The sequence below is a fragment of the Mirounga angustirostris genome, unplaced genomic scaffold (genome assembly GCF_029215605.1).
Source record: "Mirounga angustirostris isolate CCGP_5_RB_7025 unplaced genomic scaffold, mMirAng1.0.hap1 SCAF_2, whole genome shotgun sequence".
Lineage (NCBI taxonomy): Eukaryota > Metazoa > Chordata > Mammalia > Carnivora > Phocidae > Mirounga > Mirounga angustirostris.
The window spans coordinates 152454516-152481026 of record NW_026991710.1 but is presented as its reverse complement, the minus strand read 5'-3'; the positions used below and the strand labels follow the sequence as shown (position 1 = coordinate 152481026).

General features: G+C 34.4%; 1 protein-coding gene across 12 annotated transcripts in view; it reads left to right on the top strand.

Moving 5' to 3' along the window:
• HMBOX1 (homeobox containing 1) overlaps positions 1-26511 on the top strand; it is a 213612-nt gene that overhangs the window by 83374 nt on the left and 103727 nt on the right. For 11 of the 12 annotated variants that reach the window (XM_045880089.2, XM_045880094.2, XM_045880091.2 and 8 more), the window contains 3 exons: positions 6395-6474; positions 16296-16772; positions 25151-25236. In XM_045880089.2, coding sequence (XP_045736045.1) covers positions 6452-6474; positions 16296-16772; positions 25151-25236 — 586 coding nt within the window. In that variant the 5' untranslated portion in view covers positions 6395-6451. Of the gene's footprint in view, positions 1-6394; positions 6475-12941; positions 14175-16295; positions 16773-25150; positions 25237-26511 lie in introns of those variants that run through there. The other variant, XM_064585335.1, reaches the window with a different exon arrangement.

Here is a 26511-nt window from a genome sequence, read left to right as displayed (position 1 = left end):
GTTGCTGGTTCTCTTCCACAGATCATCAAATTTCCATACAGAAGCAAGTTCTTAGTATAGATATATACATAAACACACACATATGTACATTGTATGTACATATTTATTGTGTTCATGCGACCTTAATTTTATTTGAAATGGTTATAGTGTTTTGCTTCATAATGGTACTTGCTACTGTTCTTTTTTCAAAAATGCTTATTTTTTTTCTATTTTTTCCATAGAGCTTTTGTTAAAAATGGTTGCTGAATTTTCTCAAATGCCTTTTCAGCATCTATTGATATAATGATATGATTTTTTCTGCTTAATTTGTTGATTTATTAGATTGTTGATTAAAAAGGAACCACTCTCATATTTCTGCAATAATTATAGTAATATATATAATTTTTGACATGTGGCTGGACTTTGTTGTCTACATTGATTTTTTAAAATTTAGAATTATACTTTTAAGTGAAATTGCTTTATGGGTATATTTTATGTGCTAGTACCTTTATTAGATTTGGTATTGAGTTGTTTTGACCTCATAAATGACTTGGAAAATTTTTTGTATTTTTCTATGGCTTAATATTATTAGATTTATGTTTTTTTTAAAGATTAAGAATCTGCAGAGAATCCAGCTATCTGGATATCTTTTTCTATAGTAGGTTTTTAATTACCTTTAATTTATGGTGTTTAATTCTACTCAAGAATTCGTTGCTCTTGGGTTAATTTTGATATTTTCTTTTTTTTTTTAAGATTTTTTTTTTATTAATTATTTGAGAGAGAGAGAATGAGATAGAGAGCATGAGACAGGGGAGGGTCAGAGGGAGAGGCAGACTCCCCGCTGAGCAGGGAGCCCGATGCGGGACTCGATCCTGGGACTCCAGGATCATGACCTGAGCTGAAGGCAGCCGCTTAACCAACTGAGCCACCCAGGCACCCTAATTTTGATATTTTCTATTTTACTGGGAAATCATCTTCTCTTCTAGGTTTTCAAATGAATGCCATGAAATTAAATCAGTGGACTTTTTTTTTTTTTTTCAGTTTTGTCTTGTTTTCTTAATTATCTCCTATGCTTATGTTTTTATTTCTCTTTTATTCTGAACCTTGTGAGTTTTCAATCTCTCTTGTTCCCCCCCTTTGTTTTACCCACTCATTAGACTGATTATTTCATCATCATTCAAAGAGATACCTTTTAGATTTATTTATGTTCTCTATAACTTTTTTACTTTATGTTGATTTTAAATATCTCTTAGTTTCTTCTTCTTAGCTTATTTTGATATATTGTTTCTTTTTTCATTTCTTTTTTACAGTGTTTTTCTCCCTTGCCTTTTAGAAAAATTAAAATTGTTAAAGCCATAAATTTACTTGCAAATATAAATTTTGCTGGATCGCATGGGTTTTAATTATTTTTATTCTATTTTTTGTCATCTCATCGTTTTTAAGGAAAGAAATTGTAAATATTTTCTGAATTTTTGAGTTATCTATCTCTGAAATTAGTTAAAACTTTCATTATGACCATGTTTATGATCAGTTATGGTAATGAACATAGGAAAAAATATCTTTTTTGTTAGAGGGTTACAAGGTATCTTTTAAAAATCATATTTATTGATAATATAATTAAATTTGTTTTTTCTTCTTTCCAACTGTATTTGTCCATTCTAAAAGGTATACTGAAATTACTCTGTATATTTGTATTTTTAAAAATAAATTTATTGGGTGCCTGGGTGGCTCAGTTGGTTAAGCGGCTGCCTTCAGCTCAGGTCATGATCCTGGAGTCCCTGGATCGAGTCCCGCATCAGGCTCCCTGCTCGGCAGGGAGCCTGCTTCTCCCTCTCACCCTCCCCCCTCTCATGTGCTCTCTCTCATTCTCTCTCTCTCAAATAAATAAATAAAATCTTTAAAATAAATAAATAAATAAATTTATTAAAGTCCTAATAAGTTTTACTTTATTACCTATGTTTGGTATATACAGTTTTTTAACTCTTACATTTTAGTCATAAGTTATGTATTTTATAATTGTATAATATTTTTCTTTATCCTGCTAAGTACTTTTGACCTTAAAATTATACCTTGACTGATACATGCTTCTTTGCAGTTACCTGAAAACAAAAACTCTTTTCCCTCAAAAGATGCTCATTGCTTGCCCTGGTGGCTTCTTGACCTTGAAAAGATGAGACCTTTAGAATACTTTTATTTTCTGCCTCTCTTTCTTTTTCCCCTTATCCTGTTCTTCCTCATGAGATCTTGGAAGTATTTTTACTTCTGCCTACCTTCATCTCACCTGTCTACAACTCTTTTACTTTGAATAGTTTAGAAATTTATTAAAATGTTTATATGATATAGTCTTTGTTTCAAGAGTCTTTATCATATAAGTTATACATTCCTAGACATTTGGTTATTATTTAAATGTGTATTATATAATATAAACTGAAAGTTTCATTGATTACAATATTACTCTTTTTCTTCATCTTCCCTGTTACCACATCTCTTTTTCTGGTTTATTTTTTCTTAGTTAGAACCTTTCCTCAATTATTTTTCTTAATTGGGGTGCCTGAGAAAATACACTCTCTGAATTTTTGCATATTTGCAGTTTTTTTCATGTATCAAAATGTAAGCTTTGTTGGCACAGGATTCTTTCATCACTGTCATCTGTGAATGTTCTTTAACTCTATTTTTTAAATTATTTTTTAAAGATTGCTTTATTGGGCGCCTGGGTGGCTCAGTTGGTTAAGCGACTGCCTTCAGCTCAGGTCATGATCCCAGGGTCCTGGGATCGAGCTCTGCATCGGGCTCCCTGCTCTGCAGGGAGCCTGCTTCTCCCTCTCCCACTCCCCCTGCTTGTGTTCCCTCTCTCGCTGTGTCTCTCTCTGTCAAATAAATAAATAAAATCTTAAAAAAAAAATAAATAAAGATTGCTTTATTTTAGAGAGAAAGAGCGTGCACGCAAGGGGGGGACAGCGGTAGTAGGTGAGGGAGAGAATCTCCAGCAGATTCCCCACTGAGCACAGAGCCTGAGAGGTGGGGGGCTTGATTTCATGACCCTGAGATCACAACCTGAGCCGAAATCAAGAGTCAGACACTTACCCAACTGAACTACCCAGGAGCCCTCTCTTTTTAAAGTACAAAAGCTGAAGGGTCCAATGAGGAGCTGATGAACTTTTATAGGTTACTTGCTTTTTAGAGCTGGGTGCTTGATGTGATCCAGCATGCATGAACTTTTATCCCTAAAAACCTCTTTTTCTTTTTTTTAAGTTCAGATTTTTTTTCTTTTTTGAATTTTTTTTGAGTATAGTTGACACACAATGTTACATTAGTTTCAGGAGTCCAATATAGTGATTCAACAACTCTAAATGTTATGCTGTGCTCACCACAAGTGTATCTACCATCTGTCACCACACAATGTTTTTGCGATATCACTGACTGTATCCCACATGCTGTACCTTTTATTCCCATGACATAACATGGAAGCCTGTATCTTCCACTTTTTCCTTTACCCATTTTGCTCATCTCCCCCCACCTCCCTTCCCTCTGGTAACCATCAGTGTATTTTTCTCTATTTATAGGTCTGATTCTGCTTTTTGTTTCCTTGTTTCATTTGTCTTATTTTTTAGATTCCATATATGAGTGAAATTATATGGTATTTGTCTTTCTCAATCTGACTTATATCTGACCCTCTGGGTCCATCTTGATATCTCAGATTCCATTTTTTTTTATGGCTGAGTAATATTGCATTTATATATGTATATATGGCACATCTTTATCCATTCATCTATCAGTGGACACTTAAGTTGCTTTCATATTTTGGCTGTTATAAATAATGCTGCAATAAACATAGGGGTGCATATATATTTTTGATTTAGTGTTTTTATTTTCTTTGCTAAATACCCAGTAGTAGAATTACTGGATCATAAGGTAGTTCTATTTTTAATTTTTGAGAAACCTCCATACTGTTTTCCATAATGGCTGCACTATTTTACATTCTCACCAGCAACACCAGGAAGGTTTCATTTTCTCCACATCTTTGCCAATACTTGTTATTTTCTGTTTTTTCGATAATGACCCCCCCTTTTTTTAAGGTTTATTTATTTGAGAGAGAACACGTACGTGCGGGGTTGGGGGGACAGAGGAAGAGGAAGAGGAAGAAAGAGTCTGATGCAGGGCTCATTCTCTCTCAAGATCTCATGATCTCATGATCATGTGATCATGACCTGACCTGAAACCAAGAGACACTTAACTGACTGAGCCACTCAGGCACCCCTGATAATGGCCTTTCTAATGGCTGTGATTGTAATATTTATTTAAACTCATTTAAATAAATTTTAATATTTATTAAACTTGTTTTTAAAACAATTTTTTAAAAATCTGTCTCCTATGCAGGGAGGGCTTTGTGACATTGAGTCTGAGAATAGAGAACTCATAGCACCACTTTACTTGCTTACTCTTCTGTCCTTAGAATATTTTAGTTCTATTGAATATTTTAAGCCCATTTATACCCATAATATAAATAACATAAACTCAGTGATTTGCAGTACACCAAGTCTGTACCAGTGACTTAATCTCAGTTTCCTCACCTGTGAAATGAGGGTCTTTGGTAATTTACTTCCTAGATTGTCTGATTTAGTTGTACCATAGTCCTCATATTTGCAGAATAAAGGTCAGGATTGCTGTGAGACATTTAGCAGCCTTCCACAGACTGTGGAAGTCTTCCCTTTCTAGCCTATGTATTTCTCATGCATATATGTAAAAGGCCAGCCACAGAGGTCTACTTAATCCTTAAGCCTAGCTCATCATCTCCTTTAACTGTTCCTTCTCCCTGGAATCTTCTTCCACTGATTCTCACCTGCCTTCACACCTAGGTTTGGTGGAAGTCTTATTCTGATCTTCAGATAACAGCTGAGCTCTCACTCTAGGAAGTCTTCCCAGTTCTCTGTAGCCTAAATTAATCTCTAAATTGTTACTCTCATAAACCTTGTATTTTTAGTCTTATCACATTATGCATTTTATTATAGAGGTGTGTGTGTGTGTGTGTGTGTGTAATTTTTATTTGACCTTCTTCTACAGTTTAATATGCTCCTACACTACTGGGACCATACCTTACTCTTATTATGACTTTGTGCCTCTGTCAGGACAAGTAGATCTTTAATATATTTTAACTGAATTTGAGCAAGAATGAAAAATGTATATTGACCAGTGATCAGTTTTTTGGCTTAGTTTGGATATTTTTGCAATCAGCAACACTTTTAGTAGATTTTCTTTGTACTTTATATCTACTTTTTTTTAGGACAGGTATTTCTTAAGTCAGCAAGAAAATTAACTACAACAGGAACTTCATTAAAGCTACAACTTAGGATATGCAAATGTGAAAGGTTTCTAACTTTACCCTGTACATTTCGCATATATCATTAGTCACTGTTAGACACTTCGGCCTTGCTTAATATAATTCAGTGCTGAGTGTGTATTTTAATGTGAGAGTTTTGACATCAACATTTTTAACTTTCGTATAACTTATAATCTTAACTTTGAGTTAATGGAAACTGTTGCTTCTATAGATTGTGGTTTGAAACTGCTAATAAGTTCAGTCAGTAATACATGATCTTTAGCTCCTAAGCCGTGAATAGTAGATTTCATTTTTTGTTAAAATCTATGTCTGAATTGAAAGGGGTCACAGGGTCTGAATGGTGAATAAAGCAGTAGAATGCTAATCAGAAGATAGAAGTACTAGACTCACTCTATTATTAACTTCCACTGTGTTCAGTAATCTAAAATAACATGGATACTAATCTCCTTTTTAAATTGTTAATAATAGCCCCTGCTACTTGATAGTTTGTGAAGTGCTTTCATTGCCATTTTAAAAAAATGTTTTAACTTCTTGTAGCTCTTTGAGGTAGTTATTGATCATCCCTGTTTTATAGATGCAGAAATTGAGACTTAGAGAAATTAAGTCACTCAAGATTTGGGTAGCAGTAAAATAAGTACTAATATACTTGGAACTAGACCCCAGAATTTACCCCACAGTTAAGACCTTTAGCTGTAGTCATGTTGTGGTGGGTTTTTTGCTTATAGGGTGCTGCATAAATGCACTGATATTACTATCAAACAGTGTTCTCAAATGTCACAGTAATATATACATTCCATCGCACATTTATATCTGTTTCTCTTGGTGGTGTCTGATAACATTAAATTTCAGGAGTATGATTTTTATTACTTTTTCCAAGTAAATAACTGTGAAAGCTATTAATAATATTTTTTTATTTTTTAAATTTTGCATCAAACGAAGATTTCATCTTAAAAGTACAAAATAATTTTAAAAACATGGTTACCTGATGTTGACTGTTAATATCTTTAAGTTATATAAAATTTTTATTCAGTATTTGATTAACAAGTATTTCTGAATTTTTCTGTCTTTATTCTACAGAATGGTTAATAACGCTGATCATCTCTAGGAAGGATATTGATTCACCTCATGTAAAGTATGCTCAGTTCCTTTCCAGTGGTGTAAGTATCTAGTCCTTTTCTTAATTTTTATCTTCCCAGTTGTTTTTTTTTTTTTTTTAAAGATTTTATTTATTTATTTGAGACAGAGAGAATGAGAGAGAGAGAGAGCACATGAGAGGGGGGAGGGTCAGAGGGAGAAGCAGGCTCCCCGCCGAGCAGGGAGCCCGATGCGGGACTCGATCCCGGGACTCCAGGATCATGACCTGAGCCGAAGGCAGTCGCTTAACCAACTGAGCCACCCAGGCGCCCCCCAGTTGTTTTTAATAAAGTGAAGAAATCATTATGATTATGACCCAAAAATGACAGCAGGCATTCATAGAGTTGAAAGAATTTTTTCATAATCATAGTGGAAAGGAATGAATTTTCAAATCTATCAAACTTTCTCTTTTACCATTTGTTTTCTTTTTTTTTTTTTAAGATTTTATTTATTTGACAGAGAGAGACACAGCAAGAGAGGGAACACAAGCAGAGGGAGTGGGAGAGGGAGAAGCAGACTCCCCGCCTAGCAGGGAGCCTGATGCGGGGCTCGATCCCAGGACTCTGGGATCATGACCTGAGCCGAAGGCAGACGCTTAACGACTGAGCCACCCAGGCACCCCTTACCATTTATTTTCAACTTTGAAGTCTGACATTCATTTTTAACATAAAACTACTCTACTAATTATTTCAAACTTCTTAATAGGTTAGAAACTTACAAAATAGATGGCTAGCTAGTGTTAAATTCCTTGTGACAAGCAGAATATTGGAAGCATATTACCTTAACCTTGCCTTTGTGTGCAAACTCCGAAGCACCTTGGCCATTTTCCTTTACCTCCTGGAGATAATAATGTAGTTAAGCCTGTTAGCTAATGTCATCGGTAGCCTTTCTTTGGAGTCAGGCAAAAAATACCAATTGAGATGGTGGTATTATGTTGAGAGTTTTTTGTGCTAGGATATGAACTGTAACCACTAGTTCGTATTAAATAGGCCTCTGAATAAAAGTATTCCGGGAATTTCAGATATTAGAGAAGATAAAGTATCTATTAGCTCATTAAGTGCATCTTTAGAGTCTAATGCAGAGTGCCTTTAGCATAAGTATTTTCTAAAATTTGGTGCAGTCTGTGTTTCGATTAAATTCCTTCCGTTTTGTTTGACAGTTCTATAATCCAGTAAGTAGACATTAACATAGATTTTCTTTATTATTTGGGTTTTTCATTAAAGTTTTTTTCCTCTCCCATTGACTCTATCATATATCAAAGAATCTCTGGAATAGGCCCAGGTGTTGTGAACTGTAGCCTGAGTTTCTGCTAAATAGCTATATCCTTGGGAAATGGCATGGCACTGCATTGCTTTTGGCCTTAGTTTTTTTTTTTTTTTTTAATGATATACTTACTAATGGCTGTTTTTAATAGCCATTAGAATGTAAGCATCATGGGGCGCCTGGGTGGCTCAGTTGATTAAGCGATTGCCTTCAGCTCAGGTCATGATCCCAGGCTCCTTCGATCGAGCCCCACATTGGGCTCCCTGCTCAGCCGGAAGCCTGCTTCTTCCTCTCCCACTCCCCCTGCTTGTGTTCCCTCTCACGCTGTCTCTCTCTTTCTCTCTCTCTCCCTGTGTATTAAATAAATAAATAAAATCTTTAAAAAAAAAAAAAGAATGTAAGCATAATGAGGCCAGGAGTTTTTGCCTGATCCGTCCCTTGTTGAATCCTTTCTGCCAAGTACATGGTCTGACATATAGGCCATATTCAGTAAATGTTAGTTGAATGAATGATTTTTCTCTAAATGGTGTCCAGTTCCCTGATTCCACACCTAATTTATATTTCCCTCTATAAACTTGCAGATTTACTTCGATTTTTTTTCCCCAGACATGTATAAGGTGGCTACAGTAAGAAAATTTCAATCTTAATCAGTGGTAATTTAAAAATAACTATTATATAGTGTGATTGGCACACTGGAATATAATCTCATTTTTCTCAAAGTCTTTTTATTATGAAAAGAACATTTTTGTACTGTTGTTTGTAGTCATAGCCTCTAATCTTTTGTTTTAGTCAGTTCTCTATTGGTTTGAATTACAGAATCATCTTATCATACTGTCAAGCTCAGTCCCCGGTAAATCTTCATTTCTTACTTATTCTCACTTCTTATCTTTTTTTTTTTTTTTTAAGATTTTATTTATTTATTTGACACAGAGAAAGCACAAGTAGGCAGAGCGTCAGCAGAGAGAGGGAGAAACAGGCTCTCCACTGAGCAGGGAGCCAGACGTGGGGCTCGATCCCAGGACCTGGGCATCATGACCTGAGCCGAAGGCAGCCTCTTAACCGACTGAGCCACCCAGGCTCCCCTCTTACCATTTTAAACTTTAAGATTCCCACTCCTTTGGTGATAATAATAATTGTGAAAGAGGCTAATGTGCCATAAATAGTAAGAAGGGTCTGAGTACATCTTTAGTTGATGGATATTACGATTACCTCTAGAATGTAAATACCAAGTATGTGAAACAAAACTAACTTATGAGTAGTTCATATTTTGCCTAGTCATTCTAGATAAAAGGATAGCAAGCAGAATCAAGCTGAAGAAGATGCTAAATGCTGTTATTTTAATAAACTCTTAGTAACTATTAATGCTTTACAAGTAAGGTAGTAATGTCATTTTTGCACAGGTGATTTCAAGATTAATCATTTGTAAATGCTTTAACCTTCTTTGCTCTATATGTTTGTAAAATTTCGTTTAAGAAAGTGTTCTGGACCAAATGCCAATCTAAGAAGGGTTTAGGTACAAATCCAAGTAGGGATAAAATTTATTATAAAATAGGTTTACTATTACGGTCTGATAGTGTAGTCTTTTGGAATATCAGTTTATGAACTGAGCCATAATTCCTGAATTTAACTGTTCTTTTATGCTTTAAACATTGTCTGTGTTACTGCAGTGTCAAAATTCTTCTCACATCATTTTCAATTATTGTTGGCCTGAGTCTGCATTCAGATTAGTCATTTAAATTGAAAGACATTCCTTATCCTGTGAATAGCTCTTGTGCTACATAAGAAAATTAATTCAGTTTTTACATGTTATCTTTTTCTGTTGTAAAAGAATTGCTGGTATCATGGATTTAGATGACCTTTGGAGGTCATTTACTGCTATAATTTCAGGATTACATGCTTAAACTAGGTAAATTTTGAGAAACAAAGTGTGGAAATGACAGGCTGTACCTTTGTTTATGTTAATGCACATGGAGATACTATACTTGATATCCAAGAAAACTTCTAATCTTGGCATTTTCTCAGTGAAATATGGTACATTCAGTGTCATATGCATGATTCGATCCTGGTCATGCCACTATCATTCTACTCTGTAGGGATCATGCATTCCATTTTAGCATTTGTAGATCTTTTTACATTAGGTGTATCTTTGTACTAGGGACCTCTCTTGGTGCAAGGCACAGACATCCAATTTAAACAAGGTATAGCATAAGGGGAAATTTATGCTCTTATATAACAAATATAGAGGACAGAGATGTAGCAGGGACTCGGGAATTACTAGAACAAAGAGTATGAACACTGCAGAGCTTTCTCCTTTGCTCTGCATTTCCTATTATGTCTGCTTTATTCTCCTACAGGGTCGCTTATTTCACACTGTGAGGAATGTATCAGACTAATACCTTCCTGCAGCTGAGCATGGTTATAGTGACTATCCATTTTCCTGCTGATCTAACCTGAATATTTTGAGGAGAGCAAGGCTTGGCTTCCTTATGTGCCCACCGTGTTGGCTAGGAGGTGGGGTATTACAAGTGGCAGTCCCAAGAACATGTGGTTGGAAACAGTGAGGCACTCTAGGCAGAAAAAAGAATACCTATGTTCTGTTATCTCCTTTTATGGCTTTTGGAATAAAAGTGTTTCCCATAGTGAATCTGAAATGACATAAAATATTAACTTGTTTCAGATACTGTGAATCTTGATAGTTCTAATATAAGCTTTGGGATGGTACTTTTCAGTAACAGGTTAAATTCATATAAAATTTATTTTAGTTTTAGGCTGTCATACAGTGTGCTGCTCCATGCAGAAAAAGGTTTAAAGAATCATACAGCTACTACCTGCTCTGATATAAATAGGATAGGAAAATAAATAGGAAAAAATCAGGATTGATGGTTTTTGTCCATATAATAAAAACAGTTCTCGAAGTCTCATTTAAACTAAGGTCAGTTTAGGGTGTATTTTGAAAGCATTAAGACTGAAGTTAGCAAAGGACAGGTCTACTTTATTTACAAGGGGAAAGAATAATGTATAGAAACCTCAACTTACCAAATCAGTAAATTCAGGGGTTAATTATTTGGATTACTAAAGGGATTGGGCAGTTACATTTATTTATTTATTTATTTATTATTTTAAAATTTTTTTAAAGATTTTTAAAATTTATTTGAGAGAGAGAGTGCATCACAAGCAGGGGGAGGGGCAGAGGGAGAGAGAGGGACAAGCAGACTCACCACTGAGCAGGGAGCCCGGTGTGGGGCTCGATCCCAGAACCCTGGGACATTTAACTGACTGAGCCACCCAGGAGCCCCTGTTTTTTAATTTCTAATTTTAATTCCAGAATATTTAACATACAGTGTTATATTAGTTTCAGATTTACCATATAGTGATTCACCAATTCTGTACATTACTCAGTGCTCATCATGATGTGTACTCTTAATCCCCTTCACCTGTTTCACCCATCCCTCACCTACCTCCCCTCTCACAGTTTGTTCTCTATATTTGAGTCTGTTTTTTTTGTTTGTCTCTTTTATTCTTTGTATTTGTTTTGTTCCTTAAATTCCACATGAGTGAAATCATGGTATTTGTCTTTCTCTGACTGATTTCACTTAGATTTATACTGTCTAGTTCTATCCGTGTAGTTACAAATGGGAAGATTTCATTATTTTTATGACTAATATTCCTCTCTCTCTCTCTCTCTATATATATATATACACACACACACACACATATATATACTACATCTTCTTTATCCATTCATCTAACAGTGGACATTTGGGCTGCTTCCATAATTTGGCTATTAATAATGTTGCAATAAACATAGGGGTGCATCTATCTTTTTGAATTAGTGTTTTCATTTTCTTTGGGTAAATATCCAGTAGTGGAATTACTGGATCATAGGATAGTTCTATTTTTAATTTTTTGAGGCACCTCCATACTATTTTCCACAGTGGCTGCACCAGTTTGCATTCTCACCAACAGTGCACATGAGTTCCTTTTTCTCCACATCCTCACCAATACTTCTTGTTTCTTGTGTTTTTGACATTAGCCATTCTGACAGGTGTGAGGTGATATCTCATTGTAGTTTTGATTTGCATTTCCTTGATGATGAGTGATGTTGAACATCTTTTCGTGTGTCTGTTGGCCATCTATATGTCTTCTTTAGAAAAATGTCTATTCAAGTCCTCTGCCCATTTTTAAATTGGATTATTTGGGTTTTTTGGTGTTAAGTTGTATAAATTCTTTATGTATTTTGGATACTGACCCTTTATTGGGTATATCATTTGCAAATCTCTTCTCCCATTTAGTAGGTTGTCTTTTAGTTTTGTTGTTTCTTTTGCTGTGCAGAAGCTTTTTTTTTTTATGTAGTCCCAATTGTTTATTTTTGTTTTTGTTTCCCTTGCCTCAGGAGACATATCTAGAAAGGTGTTGTCATGGCCAGTGTCAGAGACACTACTGTCTGTGCTCTCTTCTAGGATTTTTATGGTTTCAGGTCTCACATTTAGGTCCTTAATCCATTTTGAGTTTACTTTTGTGTATGGTATAAGAAAGTGGTCCAGTTTCACTCATTTGCATGTAGTTGTTCAGTTTTCCCAACACCATTTGTTGAAGAGATTTTTTCCTATTGCATATTCTTGCCTCCTTTGTCGAAGATTAATTAACCACATAATCATGGGATTATTTCTGAGCTTTCTGTTCTGTTCTATTGATCTGTGTGTTTATTTCTGTGCCAGTACCATACTGTTTTGATTACTAGTGATTTGTAGTATATCTTGAAATCTGGGATGGTGATACCTCCAGTTTAGTTCTTTTTTCCAGATTGTTTTGGCTATTTGGGTCATCTGTGGTTCCATGCAAATTTTAGGAGTATTTGCTCTAGTTTTGTGAAAAATGCTGTTAGTGTTTTGATAGGGATTGCATTAAATCTATAGATTGCTTTGGGTAGTATGGACATTTTAACAGTATTGGTTTTTACAATCCATGAGCATGGAATATGTTTCCATTTGTTTGTGTCATTTGGCATCTGCTTTTAAAGAGAAGTTCCTAGGATTAGGGTTTAATACATTGCTAAACACTGATAGAGCAGACAAATGGCTAAGGGTTATAGCAGAAACTAAAGTATTAAGTGTCTCTTATAAGCCACTTGGAAAATGTTCACATAGCTCTTTCAACAAACTTTATTTAAGCCTAATATACCTACTGAAAATGCACAGATCACTAGTCACTACTTGGTGGATATTCACACTGTATATACCAGTGTAATATAACTAGCATAGAACACAGAACATTACCAACACTGCATAACATTTTAATAATAGATCATTTATGTGAAGCCAGGTATATTGTTCTTTTGAAATTGATCAGGAGAAAAAAATAAATGAGTTACTCTGGTTGCAGTTTTCTCATCTCTCCCAACTAGATGATGATATATTAGGGAGGGGGATATATTAAGCTAACAAGTAGTAAAGTACAGTTGTAATATCCAAAGCATTTAAAGATTTATTTATTTGAGTGAGAGAGAGTACGAGCTCGTGAGCTGGGAGAGGGGCACAGGGAGAGAATATTCAAGCAGACTCCTTGCTGAACCAGGAGACTCACACAGGGCTTGACCCCACGACCCATGAGATCATGACCTGAGCCAAAACCAAGAGTCGGACGTTTAACTGACTGAGCCACCCAGGTGCCCCATAGCCAAAGCAGTTAGAATAGCTAATGATTGGAAACAGTCTATGTGTCTAAAATAGGATGGATAAACAAACATGTAGTATATTCCTATAATGAAGTACTACTCAACAATAAAAAGGAACAAACTGCTGATACACACTACATTGGACATGAATCTCAAAAACTTTATGCTGAATGAAAAGAGTACATAGAAATTCCATTTATGTAAAGTTCTAGAACAGGGAAAACTTATCTGTGATGGGAAAAATCTGAGCAGTGGTTCCCTGTGAGAGAAGGGGCCAAGGATTAACTGGGAAGGGGGCACTTCTTGGGATGTTAGTTTTATTCTGTATCTTCACAGGCGTTTTCACAGGTTATGTATTTCTTTTTTACAGTATGTACTTCTCAAAAGTCATAGAATGGTAAACATAAGACTTGTGTATTTTCTTTTATGTAAATTTTACCTCAAAAGAAAAAACCTGAACAAATACTGGGTTCTAATTAATGCAATGCATGTGGAAGTATATAGGAGAAAGTGTACAGATGTCTGTAACTGATTTTAAAATGCATAAAAAATAAGATGAATATAGGTATGGCTACATAAGGGAAGGGATAGTTAAGTTATAAAGCAAATAAAATGTTAACAGTAAAATATAGATGGTTAGTATGTGAGTGTTCACTGCAAATTTCTTTTAATTTTTGTGTATGTTTAATGTTTTTCATTATAAAATGTTGGAGGAAAAACCCAGGCAATCAAGAAAGAATGTAATAATCATGAAAATAGGACTTGTATCATGGATAGCTTGTCACAGTGAGTATTGGAAGACAGCGGAAGATAACATACAAGTCTAAGGCAGACTCTGCGACCTGTGACACAAATGGCTTGCAGCATGTTATTTGTGGTCCACAAAATGTGTTTGTTTTATTTTTAATTAGCCTGTCTCTAAAAGTAGAGTGATTTCACATAAAAATTCTAGATTTCTGCCTGCTTATTTTTAGAAGGATTTGAAAGACAAAATCAATGGAACAGAGTAGAGAATCCAAAGGTAGATAGAGATTTGTGTGGAAATTTTGTATATGAAAAAGGTTGTATTTCAGATTAGAGGAGAAGAGACATATTACTCAGTAAAGCATATTGGACAGCCACCTATGCATTTGGGAAAAAATAAAGCTCAAATCCTTTCACACTCATTAAGTAAATATAAATTCCAGGTGGAGCAAAGGTTTAAATTTAAAAACCTATTACTAGGACCTCTAGTCCATCAGTAGAGTGGTTTTATCTAAGTGTTTTTTTTTTTTTTAAGATTATTTATTTACTTATTTATTTGACACAGAGAGAACAAGAGAGAGAACAAGAGAGAGACAGAGAGCAAGCACAAGAGGGGGACCGGCAGGCAGGGGAGAAGCAGGTAGGGGAGAAGCAGGCTCCCCGCTGAGCAAGGAGCCTGATGTGAGGCTCCATCCCAGGACCCTGGCATCATGACCTGAGCCGAAGGCAGCTGCTCAACTGACTGAGCCACCTAGGCGCCCCCTATCCAAGTGGTTTTAACTGGACACTTAAGAGTTCAACAGCCTATATCCCAAATCATAGGATTCTAGTAAGTCCCGCTATATGTTGGAAAGCAGAATAATATATGATTTTGGAGTCAGTAAGATCTAGGTTTAAATCTTTTTTCTACTCTTAATCAGACTTTTTGCAAGGTACAGAACCACTCTGAAACTTAGTTTCCTCAATGATGAGTCAATATAAGATTTTAAAAGTCTGCCACAGGACTTTGTTGTGAGGATCAGATGAAATTACATTCTATGAAACTCTTGCCTAATGCCTGCCTAGAAGTGAATGTTCAGTAAATTTTTAGTATAGAGGGATGAAGAAACAGACTTTGAACAGCTGTGGGGAACTGGCCCAGAACAGATGTTTACCTGTACAGGATGAGAAAATTCCTTGATATTTATTTCCATTATCAAACATTTATTAAGAGCTTACTGTATGCCATGCATCCTATTTGGCACTAGAACTATAAAAAAAATCTTTAAAAAAATCTTAAATTAGGAAAGTCAGGTTTTATAAGAAAGGAATTCAAGTAGTGAGAATTTTTAAATTTGATAATTCGCTTAAACTTAATATTATTATGACTCTGACATTTTCTGGCTTGCTAGAGTTTCTTGTGTTAGTTAAAGGAAACATAATGTGGAAGCAATTTCCCAAGAAAAATGAATAGTTTGGCTGCAACCATGAAAGATCCATTTCTCGGGATAACTATTAAGAGAGAATGCATTACAGAGATGAGATACTAAACAAAATTGCTAAGTGGTGGGTGAAGTGGTGCTTAATAAGTTTTTTTATGTACCTTCTTACTTTTCCATTTAAATTTTTGCTGGTTATTAGTATTTGCCTGAGCTTACCTTACCAAGTCATTTGTTTACACTAAATGAAGATACAGACTTCCTAGGTCAGTTTTGCTGATATTTATTAAAACAAGATAATATAAACTGTTTTCACAACAACTTTTCATTAATAGTACTCTAATGTAGAGTAATGAATTTGAGATGGAAAAAACACCTGTGAATAATCACAAATGGGCTAGGACAAAAAGTGTATGTATGTAATCTGTTGTTTGGTATTATTGCCATAACTGAAATTTTGGTTCAGATATTTACCAAATTGAGGAAAGTGTAAATTGTATGCCATATGAAATTGGGTTTTGTGTTACACCTAATAAACTCAGTAACTGTACCAATCCATTTGCCATGACAAAAAACATTTTAGCATGGAGTGATAATAACTGTTATAATAATAATGTGTTAATCATTTTCAGTAAAGAAATTGATGTAGAAATATTTTGCATCATCTCCTGAGCATTCTCTATAATGATATGTTCTTTGGTACATGTTGTAAATAAAAGGATTTTTTTTTTTTTTTTTTTTTTAGTTTGCTGGAAACCATGTCTCACTATACAGATGAACCCAGATTTACCATAGAGCAGATAGATCTCCTTCAGCGCCTTCGGCGTACTGGAATGACTAAACATGAAATTCTCCACGCCTTGGAAACTTTGGACCGTCTTGATCAAGAGCATAGTGACAAGTTTGGAAGAAGGTCCAGCTATGGAGGAAGTTCTTATGGAAATAGTACCAACAATGTTCCAGCATCTTCCTCTACAGCTACAGCTTCCACACAGACCCAGCATTCTGGAATGTCCCCATCTCCTAGCAACAGTTATGATACCTCCCCACAGCCTTGCACTACCAATCAAAATGGGAGGGAGAATAATGAGCGATTATCCACGTCCAATGGAAAGATGTCACCCACTCGCTACCATGCAAACAGCATGGGTCAGAGGTCTTACAGTTTTGAAGCCTCAGAAGAGGACCTAGATGTAGATGATAAAGTGGAGGAATTAATGAGGTTAGTTCTTTTGCTTACTCAGAGTCCCCAAAATGTCTATGTTCTTAGATTGGTTTTGAGTAATATACTGTATTTCAGCTACTTACCTATAGGAACTATGATTTCCCCCTCCTCCCCTTGGAGATGAAAGAAAATATTTTCAAATTTTATGATTTTAATTCAAATTTTGTCTTCTCTACCTTAGCCCTCTTTGCTGCTTGATAACAGCCTTTTCCATTCTGTTTATCAAAGCAGAAGTTAGCCTTCTCTTTATAGTACTAATTGCTAACATCTGAATTTTCTGAATTGTTAACACATTCTAATCCTTAGAGTTTTCTGATAAGATGATTTTATCATGATACAGAATTTGTACACTTAGTTTTTCACTCTAACATACCACAACAAAATAATTTTGAGCACCTATTATATAAAAAGCTGTGTTCTTAGGAAGAAAAATAGACATGGTTTCTACCCCTAAGAAGCTAAAAGTTCTAATTTAATAGATGCCACACACACACACACATACATTATCTATTACAAGGTAAGTGTAAGCCTTTGTTGTTTTAAACACTGAGAAAAGAAGTCCACTTTCAAAAGAGGTAATTAGGAAGGGCTTCACACTGGACCTGGAACACTTTGAGGCCAGTAATCATGTGATTTTGAATGTTGTTTCCAGGATCTAGAATTGTCCTTGGCACATGCTAAGGGTTTAATGTGTTAAGTGAATGGATGAATTTGAGCTAAATCTAAAAGGATAGCTTTTGTTTTGAAATATAGGAACTTTATTTAAAGTTAAGGGAATAGTAAAAGGTAGAGAAGGCAAGGCATGTTTAGTTTTATAAAGGTTGCATGGGCTAGACGATGGTAATAAGAATATTATATTAGGATGCAGTACAGGTTTGGGAATATCTGAGTTCCACACAAGTAGTTTATGTTTAATTTGATTGGCATTAAGGATTTTTTACAGGTCTGTAGGAATAGACATAAAAGCATTATTTTCAATAGATTATCACTACTGTAGTAGGAGGAAAGCCTGCAGGTAGATTAGTTACAGTAGATAAAGAAGCTGTAGCACAAATTGGTCAGAATAAAGTTAGAACCTATAATTATGAGTTATAGTTCTTCCTAAGGATTTTAAGACTAAAGATAGTATAATGGTGACTTAATACTGTATATGGAAGATCTATTCTATAGTACCACAGTGGTAAAATCTTTTAAATAAACTGTCCCAACTTTATTTTTAGGGTAGCACTGCCTTATATGGAATTGTGAACTAAATGGACTATTGCATCTAGATTCCAATGTAATTCCTGTAATGAATAGTTTCATAGAGCAGCCATAGAACCCTGTTACTTCCACTCCCCCTGCTTGTGTTTTCTCTCTTGCTGTGTGTCTGTCAAATAAATAAATAAACTTAAAAAAAAAAAAAAACTTAAAAATATAAGAGATCAGTTTGGTTTTGAATTCATTTTCACTTGTTAAAGCAGCTGGCCACAGTTCAGATGTTCCTTTTGAATTTAACATGTGTATCATTGTCATGATTGAGAGGGAGAACCATTGCAGCAAGTAGAAGTTACTTAAGTCATTGAAATATGACAAGGTTAGCTTTTAATTATCCTGAGTAGAGAGGAATCAACAATAAAATTTATACTGTTGCTGTCATTAATCAGTTTTAATAAGCTTTTAACATAACAATTAATTCCCAAATGTGTATTAGACTACCACAAAATTTGGGGAAACTTTCTTGTTAACAAAAGGCTCTGAAGATTGGCCAAGGTCTAAAATTTGACTACAAGGGTCTAAAAACGTAACTACTAGCTCTTACATTGGCATAATGTTGTAATACAACTATGTTCTCAAAATAAACAGAAAACCTATTTAGCAATGATTAGGATTTGTAGTTAAATCCCACAATTAACACACATTCAAGTTTTATCATTAAAAATATACATGTTTTTGCATTGTTACCAGCATTTAATTTACTGCCACTTGTTGCATAGTTAGGCTACTTTATCTTTACCCTATTCTCTGCTTCTTTCTATGAACTACTACTTCGGTTCTCTAGTCATCTAAGGGTCTCATTGAACCTTCTGGCTCTCTGTGGTTCTCTGCCATTGTGTCCTCACCCACACCTGCATTCCTCCTTTGTGCCCACCTCTTATTTTTCTCAAGTTTGCACATAATAACAATCCTTAGGTCAGAGGGAGAAGTTTATTGCATGACTGTTCTCACTTTTAATCATTATAACCATGCTGTGTATGAGGTACAGCAGAGAAATTGAGATTCATAAAATTTAAATAACTGACCCAAGAAATTTTAAATATTAAGTGGCAGAGCCTGAATTCTAACCTATGTCTTTATTACCATGTCTCTGGTATCTGTTGCCTCTGTAAATAAGTTTTTCATATCTGTAGATTTCAATAAGATTTTAAGAACAGTGGTTGATGTAACACAAGTGAAAGTTGTGAATGCCTTAATGGGCTGTTGTTCCTCCCTCCCTCTACCGTCACATGGTATTTGCCACTTCAAATCAGTTACTAACCAGATGAATCTTTATTTGGTAGAATGTTAGAGAAATTTTTGAGCAGTGAATTTTTCTGAGTATCCTGTGCCACATAGGACTGTACTGCCCTCTCTAATCACTCAACACTATGATATTGTAGTGGGTTAGATTTGGTGGGCTGTAAGTGGGGAGAATGGGTACCTGAATGCCTTCCTGCCTCCTTTTCTAGATAATCATATATAAGTCATATCTTGCATGCTCCATAGCACTCAATCATAAGTTAATATTTTTCAAATCACAACCCATTGAGTTAATACCTACTAATTTCAAGGTACACAAAGGAAATTTTTTATAGAAATTAACTTATAGGGGCGCCTGGTGGCTCAGTCGTTAAGTGTCTGCCTTCGGCTCAGGTCATGATCCCAGGGTCCTGGGATCAAGCCCCGCATCCGGCTCCTCGCTCTGCAGGAATCCTGCTTCTCCCTCTCCCACTCCCCCTGCTCCTGTTCCCTCTCTCGCTGTATCTATCTCTGTCAAATGAATAAATAAAATCTTAAAAAAAAAAAGAAATTAACTTATAACTGTACACCTGATCAACTTAAAGAATCAGAAAGAGAGAAACTGCTACTTTTCCCATTTTTTTAATTGATTGGGGTGAAAAAAAAAGAAACCAGATAGTGAGTTCTCAACAAATTATTGAATATATAACATTTTAGGAAGGACTTTAAAGCCAAGAGCTAGAGTGAAAACCCATTTCACATATTAGTATTTTTAAAATGCATCTATTAACATACATATTTATATATCGGTATATATATACATTTGTTAATATTATAGTGTAGATCTGTTCTTTCATGTATATTATAAAATAACAGTTGAAATGAGGCTTATCAGGAATTCATAAACAATGCCATGTATTAAGTTGTTATTCTTAACTACCTATGTACTAAATTTTATGACTGTTTGTATTTTATGTAAGATCCAGGACTTTATTCCGAATGCTTGACTAGATCCCTAACAATCGGTGATTTAGGGATACGTATTTCCTAAATTCAGTTACAATGTTGTGTATACATATAGAGTAGCTTTTCTTTTAAAAATTTTAAATTATGCTTTATCTCCCTGAGTAGAAATGAAAGGGAGCAGGTTCTTATTCAAAAGTTAAAGAATTTGTATGTAATTGTATTTTCCCATCTGTGATATAGTCTGTCTTTGTAGGTATTGCTCCATCTCTGGAAGTCTTTGAGATAGATGGCTGCCTTTAAGGAGTCCTAAAGAATGTATAGTATATATCAACTGAGAGGATATGGAAGATCTTAAAGCATACAACTTTTAAACATGTACTCTTTAATAGTCTTTGTTCCAGAAATGGAAGGATTGCCATTTTGAGCTAGCATAAATAACTTTTTCCATTCTGATTTGGGAAGCTTAAACATATTTGAGATTAAGAATTTAGAGCTGTTTTCTAAATTATCTAGATCAGGTTTGCCATTTTACAACCTTTTATCTTCAGCTACAAATTTGTTCATTCATTAAACAAATTAAGCTCTATTATATGCAAACCCCACGATGAATAAGACACAATCTTTGTGCTAAAAGATTTCAGTCTAGTAGGAGCGATAAGACCAGATCGGAACAACTATAATATAGAATATCATGTAATATATTAGCATGTGAGTAGTATAATTGAAATGATAAAGTTAGTTATTAGAAGAAGGAGATCTTTTTTAGCTGTGAGGATCAGGGAGAACTTCTCTGAATAGATGACAGTTAAATTGTGTCTTAAAGAAAGGGTGATTCTACAAAGAGGCATTACTGATTAATTCATTTGGATATTAAGAAAGGTCTGTAGATAACAATGGAAAGTTTAATATTATAGTGTAGTAAAAATGCAAGTTATAAAAATAATGGTAATGGAGGATGGAAAGGAAGAATTTTATCTTCATGTGGAAAGCACCCAGAGAGAAGAATTCAACATGGCTGTGATTTGGAAAAGGTGGTAGGAGGAGATGACATGGATTTTAAGTGGTTTGATGCAAATAGACTGGTAGCTTATCTTGGAAGTAAGCTATGGAATCAAAGAAAGATCAACTTGTGTTTCACTTTAATTTCATAAGACTTGAGGAATACAAATCATGAGGAATGTGAGATTTTATAAGAAGTGAATTGTGATGAGTGCTGGGTGATTAAAATAAAAACTTGAAAAAATTAGTACTCAGAAAAAAGAGAAGTGAAGAAAAGGGATTCATTCTTTTTAAAGAGGATGAAAAACTTCAAATAAAGGGAGAAAGTAAGTAGTAGGAGAGTATATGAAAATAGATTTGGAGTAAATGAAGGAGTTTTCACACCAAGAAACTGGTCATTTCACAGAGTTACGATGTGGACAGTAGGAGAGGCAACTTGTTAAAGGAGACTGAATGAGGGGGGATATTTGAAAGTTTAAAGAACAAGTTAACCCTGTAGAATGGAGGTCTTTGAAATACACAAGAGAACTGGACACAAGTGAAAGTTGAATACCATTACTATTTTGAAAATACAGGTTCTGTATTTTCTGAAAGCTTGAGTTATATACCACTTCACTTTTAGGAAAGCCTCCATTAGTACCTGTTTTCACTAACTGAAAGAAATCTGAAGGGGATTTTTACTTTTACAAAAAAATGCTGTTACCATACTAATGTTGGTCTTTTATAAAAGCAGAGTGGCGTAATGCAAACTTTCAGAAAGCAGGGGATACGTGTACCTAGTGAAAATAACTAGATGACACATCATTGCTTGTGTCTAAATTGACTTCATAGAAATCTTTCCATGGTGCCTTAAAGTACCTCATGCAGATGTTTACTTCAGTCATAGGTAGTTACAGCATATCATTTTGTTTCTTCTTTACCTGGAATTCTTTCTGGGGTTTTATAAAATAATAGTCATTGTTTATTGAATGCTTTTACAGTTTCAAATATTTTTACATTGAAGAATTTTTTATTTTATTTATTATACACACACACATATGCACACATTTCATATATATTTCATTTAAATTTAATTTCAGTGTGTGGAGAAAAATTTTTAAGAGTCTTGTGATGAGGGTTTTATTGTTCTCATTTTACTAGATGATGAAACCAGGGTCCAGCTATATTAAATGACTTGCCCAAGCATAACCTTATTTTTTAAGTCTTATGTTTTTCTTTGATTTGAAAAAGCTTCTCTCTGGTAAAGCAGCTGACAAAAGAGGTTTTGTTATTATTTTTTTTTACTCATCGTGGATACTTACAAACTTGCCAAGTATCTAAAAATATAGTCTATGAGAGGGTAAGTGAATTGCTGCTATTTTGCAGACTTTCTGAAGTTCCTTCTGTCTCAATGCAGCCCTTGATAATATCATACTGCAAAGCTGTGAATAATTCACAAACTGGATATTTCCTATTGGAATAATTGAGTGTTATGTCCTCTTTATGATTTAGTGTCTACTCTAGGTGAATTTGATTTAAGATAAATTGATTTAAATTCCAATTTAAATCAGTAGTCAAGAAAATACCATTTAATCATTTTCCCCAAAAGCACATTTTTTATTTAACCTTAATAAATATTCTCTTAAACTTGGTTTTCACTTTCTTAGAAGGATATTCTATATATTGCAATGCAGTGCTTTATTTAAATTTTTTCAGATTAATTTTGAAGTTGTATCAGAAACTGAATGATTTGGTTGTTTTATTTACATAAAGCAAATGAAATTCATACTGCTGAAGTTATCTCTTGCTCAGCTAATTATTGGTGGATATTTAAGAGCATTTGGCCTATACTACCTGTATTTTACTGAGCAGTTTGTTTTATTTGACTTTAAAGTGTATTTATTTGTGCCTTTTTCTTTCAGATACACAATTTTTTAATAAAATGAGAATGCATATTTTTCAAAGAAATACTTCAAATATAAACAAGTGAAAGTTTTGGAAAGAATCTAGCTGGTATCTAGATCAGAATCTAGATGAGTATGAGAAATTTTAAATCTTTTTTTTTTTTTTTAAGATTTTATTTATTTATTTGAGAGAGAGAGAATGAGAGACAGAGAGCATGAGAGGGAAGAGGGCAGAGGGAGAAGCAGACCCCCTGCTGAGCAGGGAGCCCGATGTGGGACTCGATCCCGGGACTCCAGGATCATGACCTGAGCCGAAGGCAGTCGCTTAACCAACTGAGCCACCCAGGCGCCCGAGTATGAGAAATTTTAAATATTGGATTAGGCAGCTGACTATTTTCTTTCTCTAAGAATCTTTTTGATTAGGATTTCCAACCAGTAGATCAGGAATATACTGTAGAGCTTCAGATTGAAGGTTGTCCCTACTATCGCTTCTCTGCCCCTTTCCAGAATTCCTGAAAGGGAACATGGAGTCCACCAACAGAATGTATTGCCACTCCTCACCAAGGGGCTAAAATATCTGCTCTAATTCAAATCACAGCTGATTCTTTTTGGATAGGATCTTTTCTTTTGTTGCTTCAAATAATCTTTAAAGAAACTTGAGCTCCTGTAAGAAGTTTGTGGTTCATTTACAACATGATTTGCGAAGATTTCATGATCCCTTTGTCTCAGATCAAGGGTCAGCAAACTTTTTCTGGAAAAGACTAGATGGTAAGCATTTTACACTTTGTGGCCAAGAGGCAAAATTGAGGTTATAATACACATACTTACAGCTAAGATAAAACAAAAAGATCACAAATTTTTACTAACAAAATTCAATATAGAATAATAGTAATTGAATATAGTTTTTAAAATATAGGTCTAATGAGAAGAATAGAATTTTTGGTGGGGAGGATATAATACTTTGCTTAATTCATGTTCAAAGTTAGTATTCTCTGTCACCAAGTAATGATTGCAAGTGTTCATCTGTGAAAACCATTCTTAGCTCATAGGTTGTGTAAAAACAGATGGGAGACCAGATTTAGCCATAGTTTGCTGACCCTATATGAAATTATAAATTAACTGCTCTTCTGTGTTACTTTTGAGCTTGATGAAAAATCAGTGCTTTACTTACGTAATCCTTTTGAACATAAAGTATTCAAAGAGAAATTGGTTGGTTTTAGGGTTTAAGTTTTACTTAAGTATTTGTCCTGATGGAGAAATAGAAGTCTTGCCTTTCATTGTTATTCTAGTGAATGTCTAGTCTTTTGAGAATTTGCTGTTGTCTAGTGGAGGAAAAATTAGGTCTATAATAATGTAGTCTCAAGGACAAAATATAACATAGTTTTAAATATTCTATATATTACATATAATAGGAAATGAATAAGTTGCCTTTTTTATATTAAAATTATATATTCACCTCATCTCGCTTAAATTTTTTTTGGTTTAATAGGAAAAAGAAGGCAAATTAAATTTCTTAAAATGGTTGATATTTTAGCAGTTGTAAGAATGATGATGATTTCTGTTCCTTTAACAAAGGTTTTAAAATTACTGGACATAATATTTATGTAGTTATAGAGTTAACCTGCAAGCCCACAATCTACTCACAACTGATTTTTGTTGTTATTGTTGCTATTTATTTTTCTAGGGTTTCTGTCTGTGTAAGGTATATTCATTCCTCAGTAATGAAACTTAGTAGATACCATATGGCAGCCTTGTTCCTAATATGAATTATACACAGCATGCGATTAACCATCCTCTGGTATGAGACTTATATCTCCTGTGGTATTCACTAAAGCGTCTGTCTGATGGTGTGATGTTTTAGGACTTGAATATTTGGTGTTTCTTGGTTTGTTTTAATTTCGTATTTTCACACAAGCTTGGTCTGTTTACCTTTATTTTTGTGTCCTTTCTTTCTATGTTCTCCCCACCTCTCTGCTTCACCTTTCTTAGCAAAGATGAGGATTTCTACCTTCAACATACATTGTTGGTCTTGTCTTCTGTTTTTGTTAGGAGGGACAGCAGTGTGATAAAAGAGGAAATCAAAGCCTTTCTTGCCAATCGGAGGATTTCCCAAGCAGTTGTTGCACAGGTAACAGGTAAGAGCTGAAGAGCCCTTTATTCTGGAATCATGTCTAGTCTCTGCCTTCTGGTGCAGATGTTGGAATATTGCTTGCATTTCTGCATTGCAGTGCAGACCTGTCAACTTAGGCATAATAATGTATGCCTGTGATTTAAAACCCATTGTCTCTGATGTCATGGAACTTCTGATTTTTTTTTTTTTACTTGTGCTAGTAAATTTTATAGCATTTGTGATAAGCACAAAATTTCCCATTTTATGGCTAAAAAAGGGTTCTCTGGTTTTCTTGTCATTGTGACAGAGCTCATGACACATGCACATCCAATTGCTATTTACATTTCATATTTTTAAAAGCTTTACAGTCCTCCTGATTCCTGATTTTACCGATTAAAAAATGATTCATGAGAGTAAAGGAAGTTTTGTTTTTTTTTTAACCACCTTTCTATATGTGAAAGCTTTCCTCAAACCATTACTGAGAAGATAAGAGTTATCATTGTCTTCTCTTTGTTCTTTATATCCCATCCTATTACCCACCCCACCACAGCCCCATCTTGAGTATGTGATGTATATGTATCATTCTCTATTCAGATTGCATTTTTTATAGAGTTACTAAATTTTGGGGTAGCATGTCTTCTTTGTTGGTATGTAGTCTTCCTTTCTTGGGTATTAATGGTTTATAAGACCTTAATAAAATCAACTATACCCTAGTCATGAGAGGAACCAGAAACTCTTGTAACTACATTTTGTAGTTGATACATTGTTATATGTTGCACATTAATAGATATGAAAATTATATTTTTCCTCCTCCCACCCTTTTTTAACATGCCATTAGCAGCTGATGTGACTTTGGGCTTTTTAGCTTCTGGACCTCACTTTCTTACCTCTACAATGAAATAGTTGGATCTGATCATATAGTACCTTCCAATTTTAAGATATCATTTCTATTCTCTAGACATCGATATATATTAAAGCTAATTTACCTAAAAGGTTGTTATTGACCATCAATATGGTTAAAAATGAAACTTGAGACTTCAGAAGTCTTAAATTTCATCCCAAGAATCTAAGGTCAGCCAATCTTAATACATGTATGTGTGTATAATATATAACACTAGTAATATATTTTTATAAATGATGCCTCTGTTCATGGTAAAAGATTTTAATAAAAGGCATATCCTTCCATACAGAAATCTTAAACAGAGGGATGATGTGTGAATTTAATTTTTGTAATTTTCAAAAGAATATTTAAAATAAATTTTTACCTTTATCTTCAAGGATTAAGGAATATGCTAAGGGC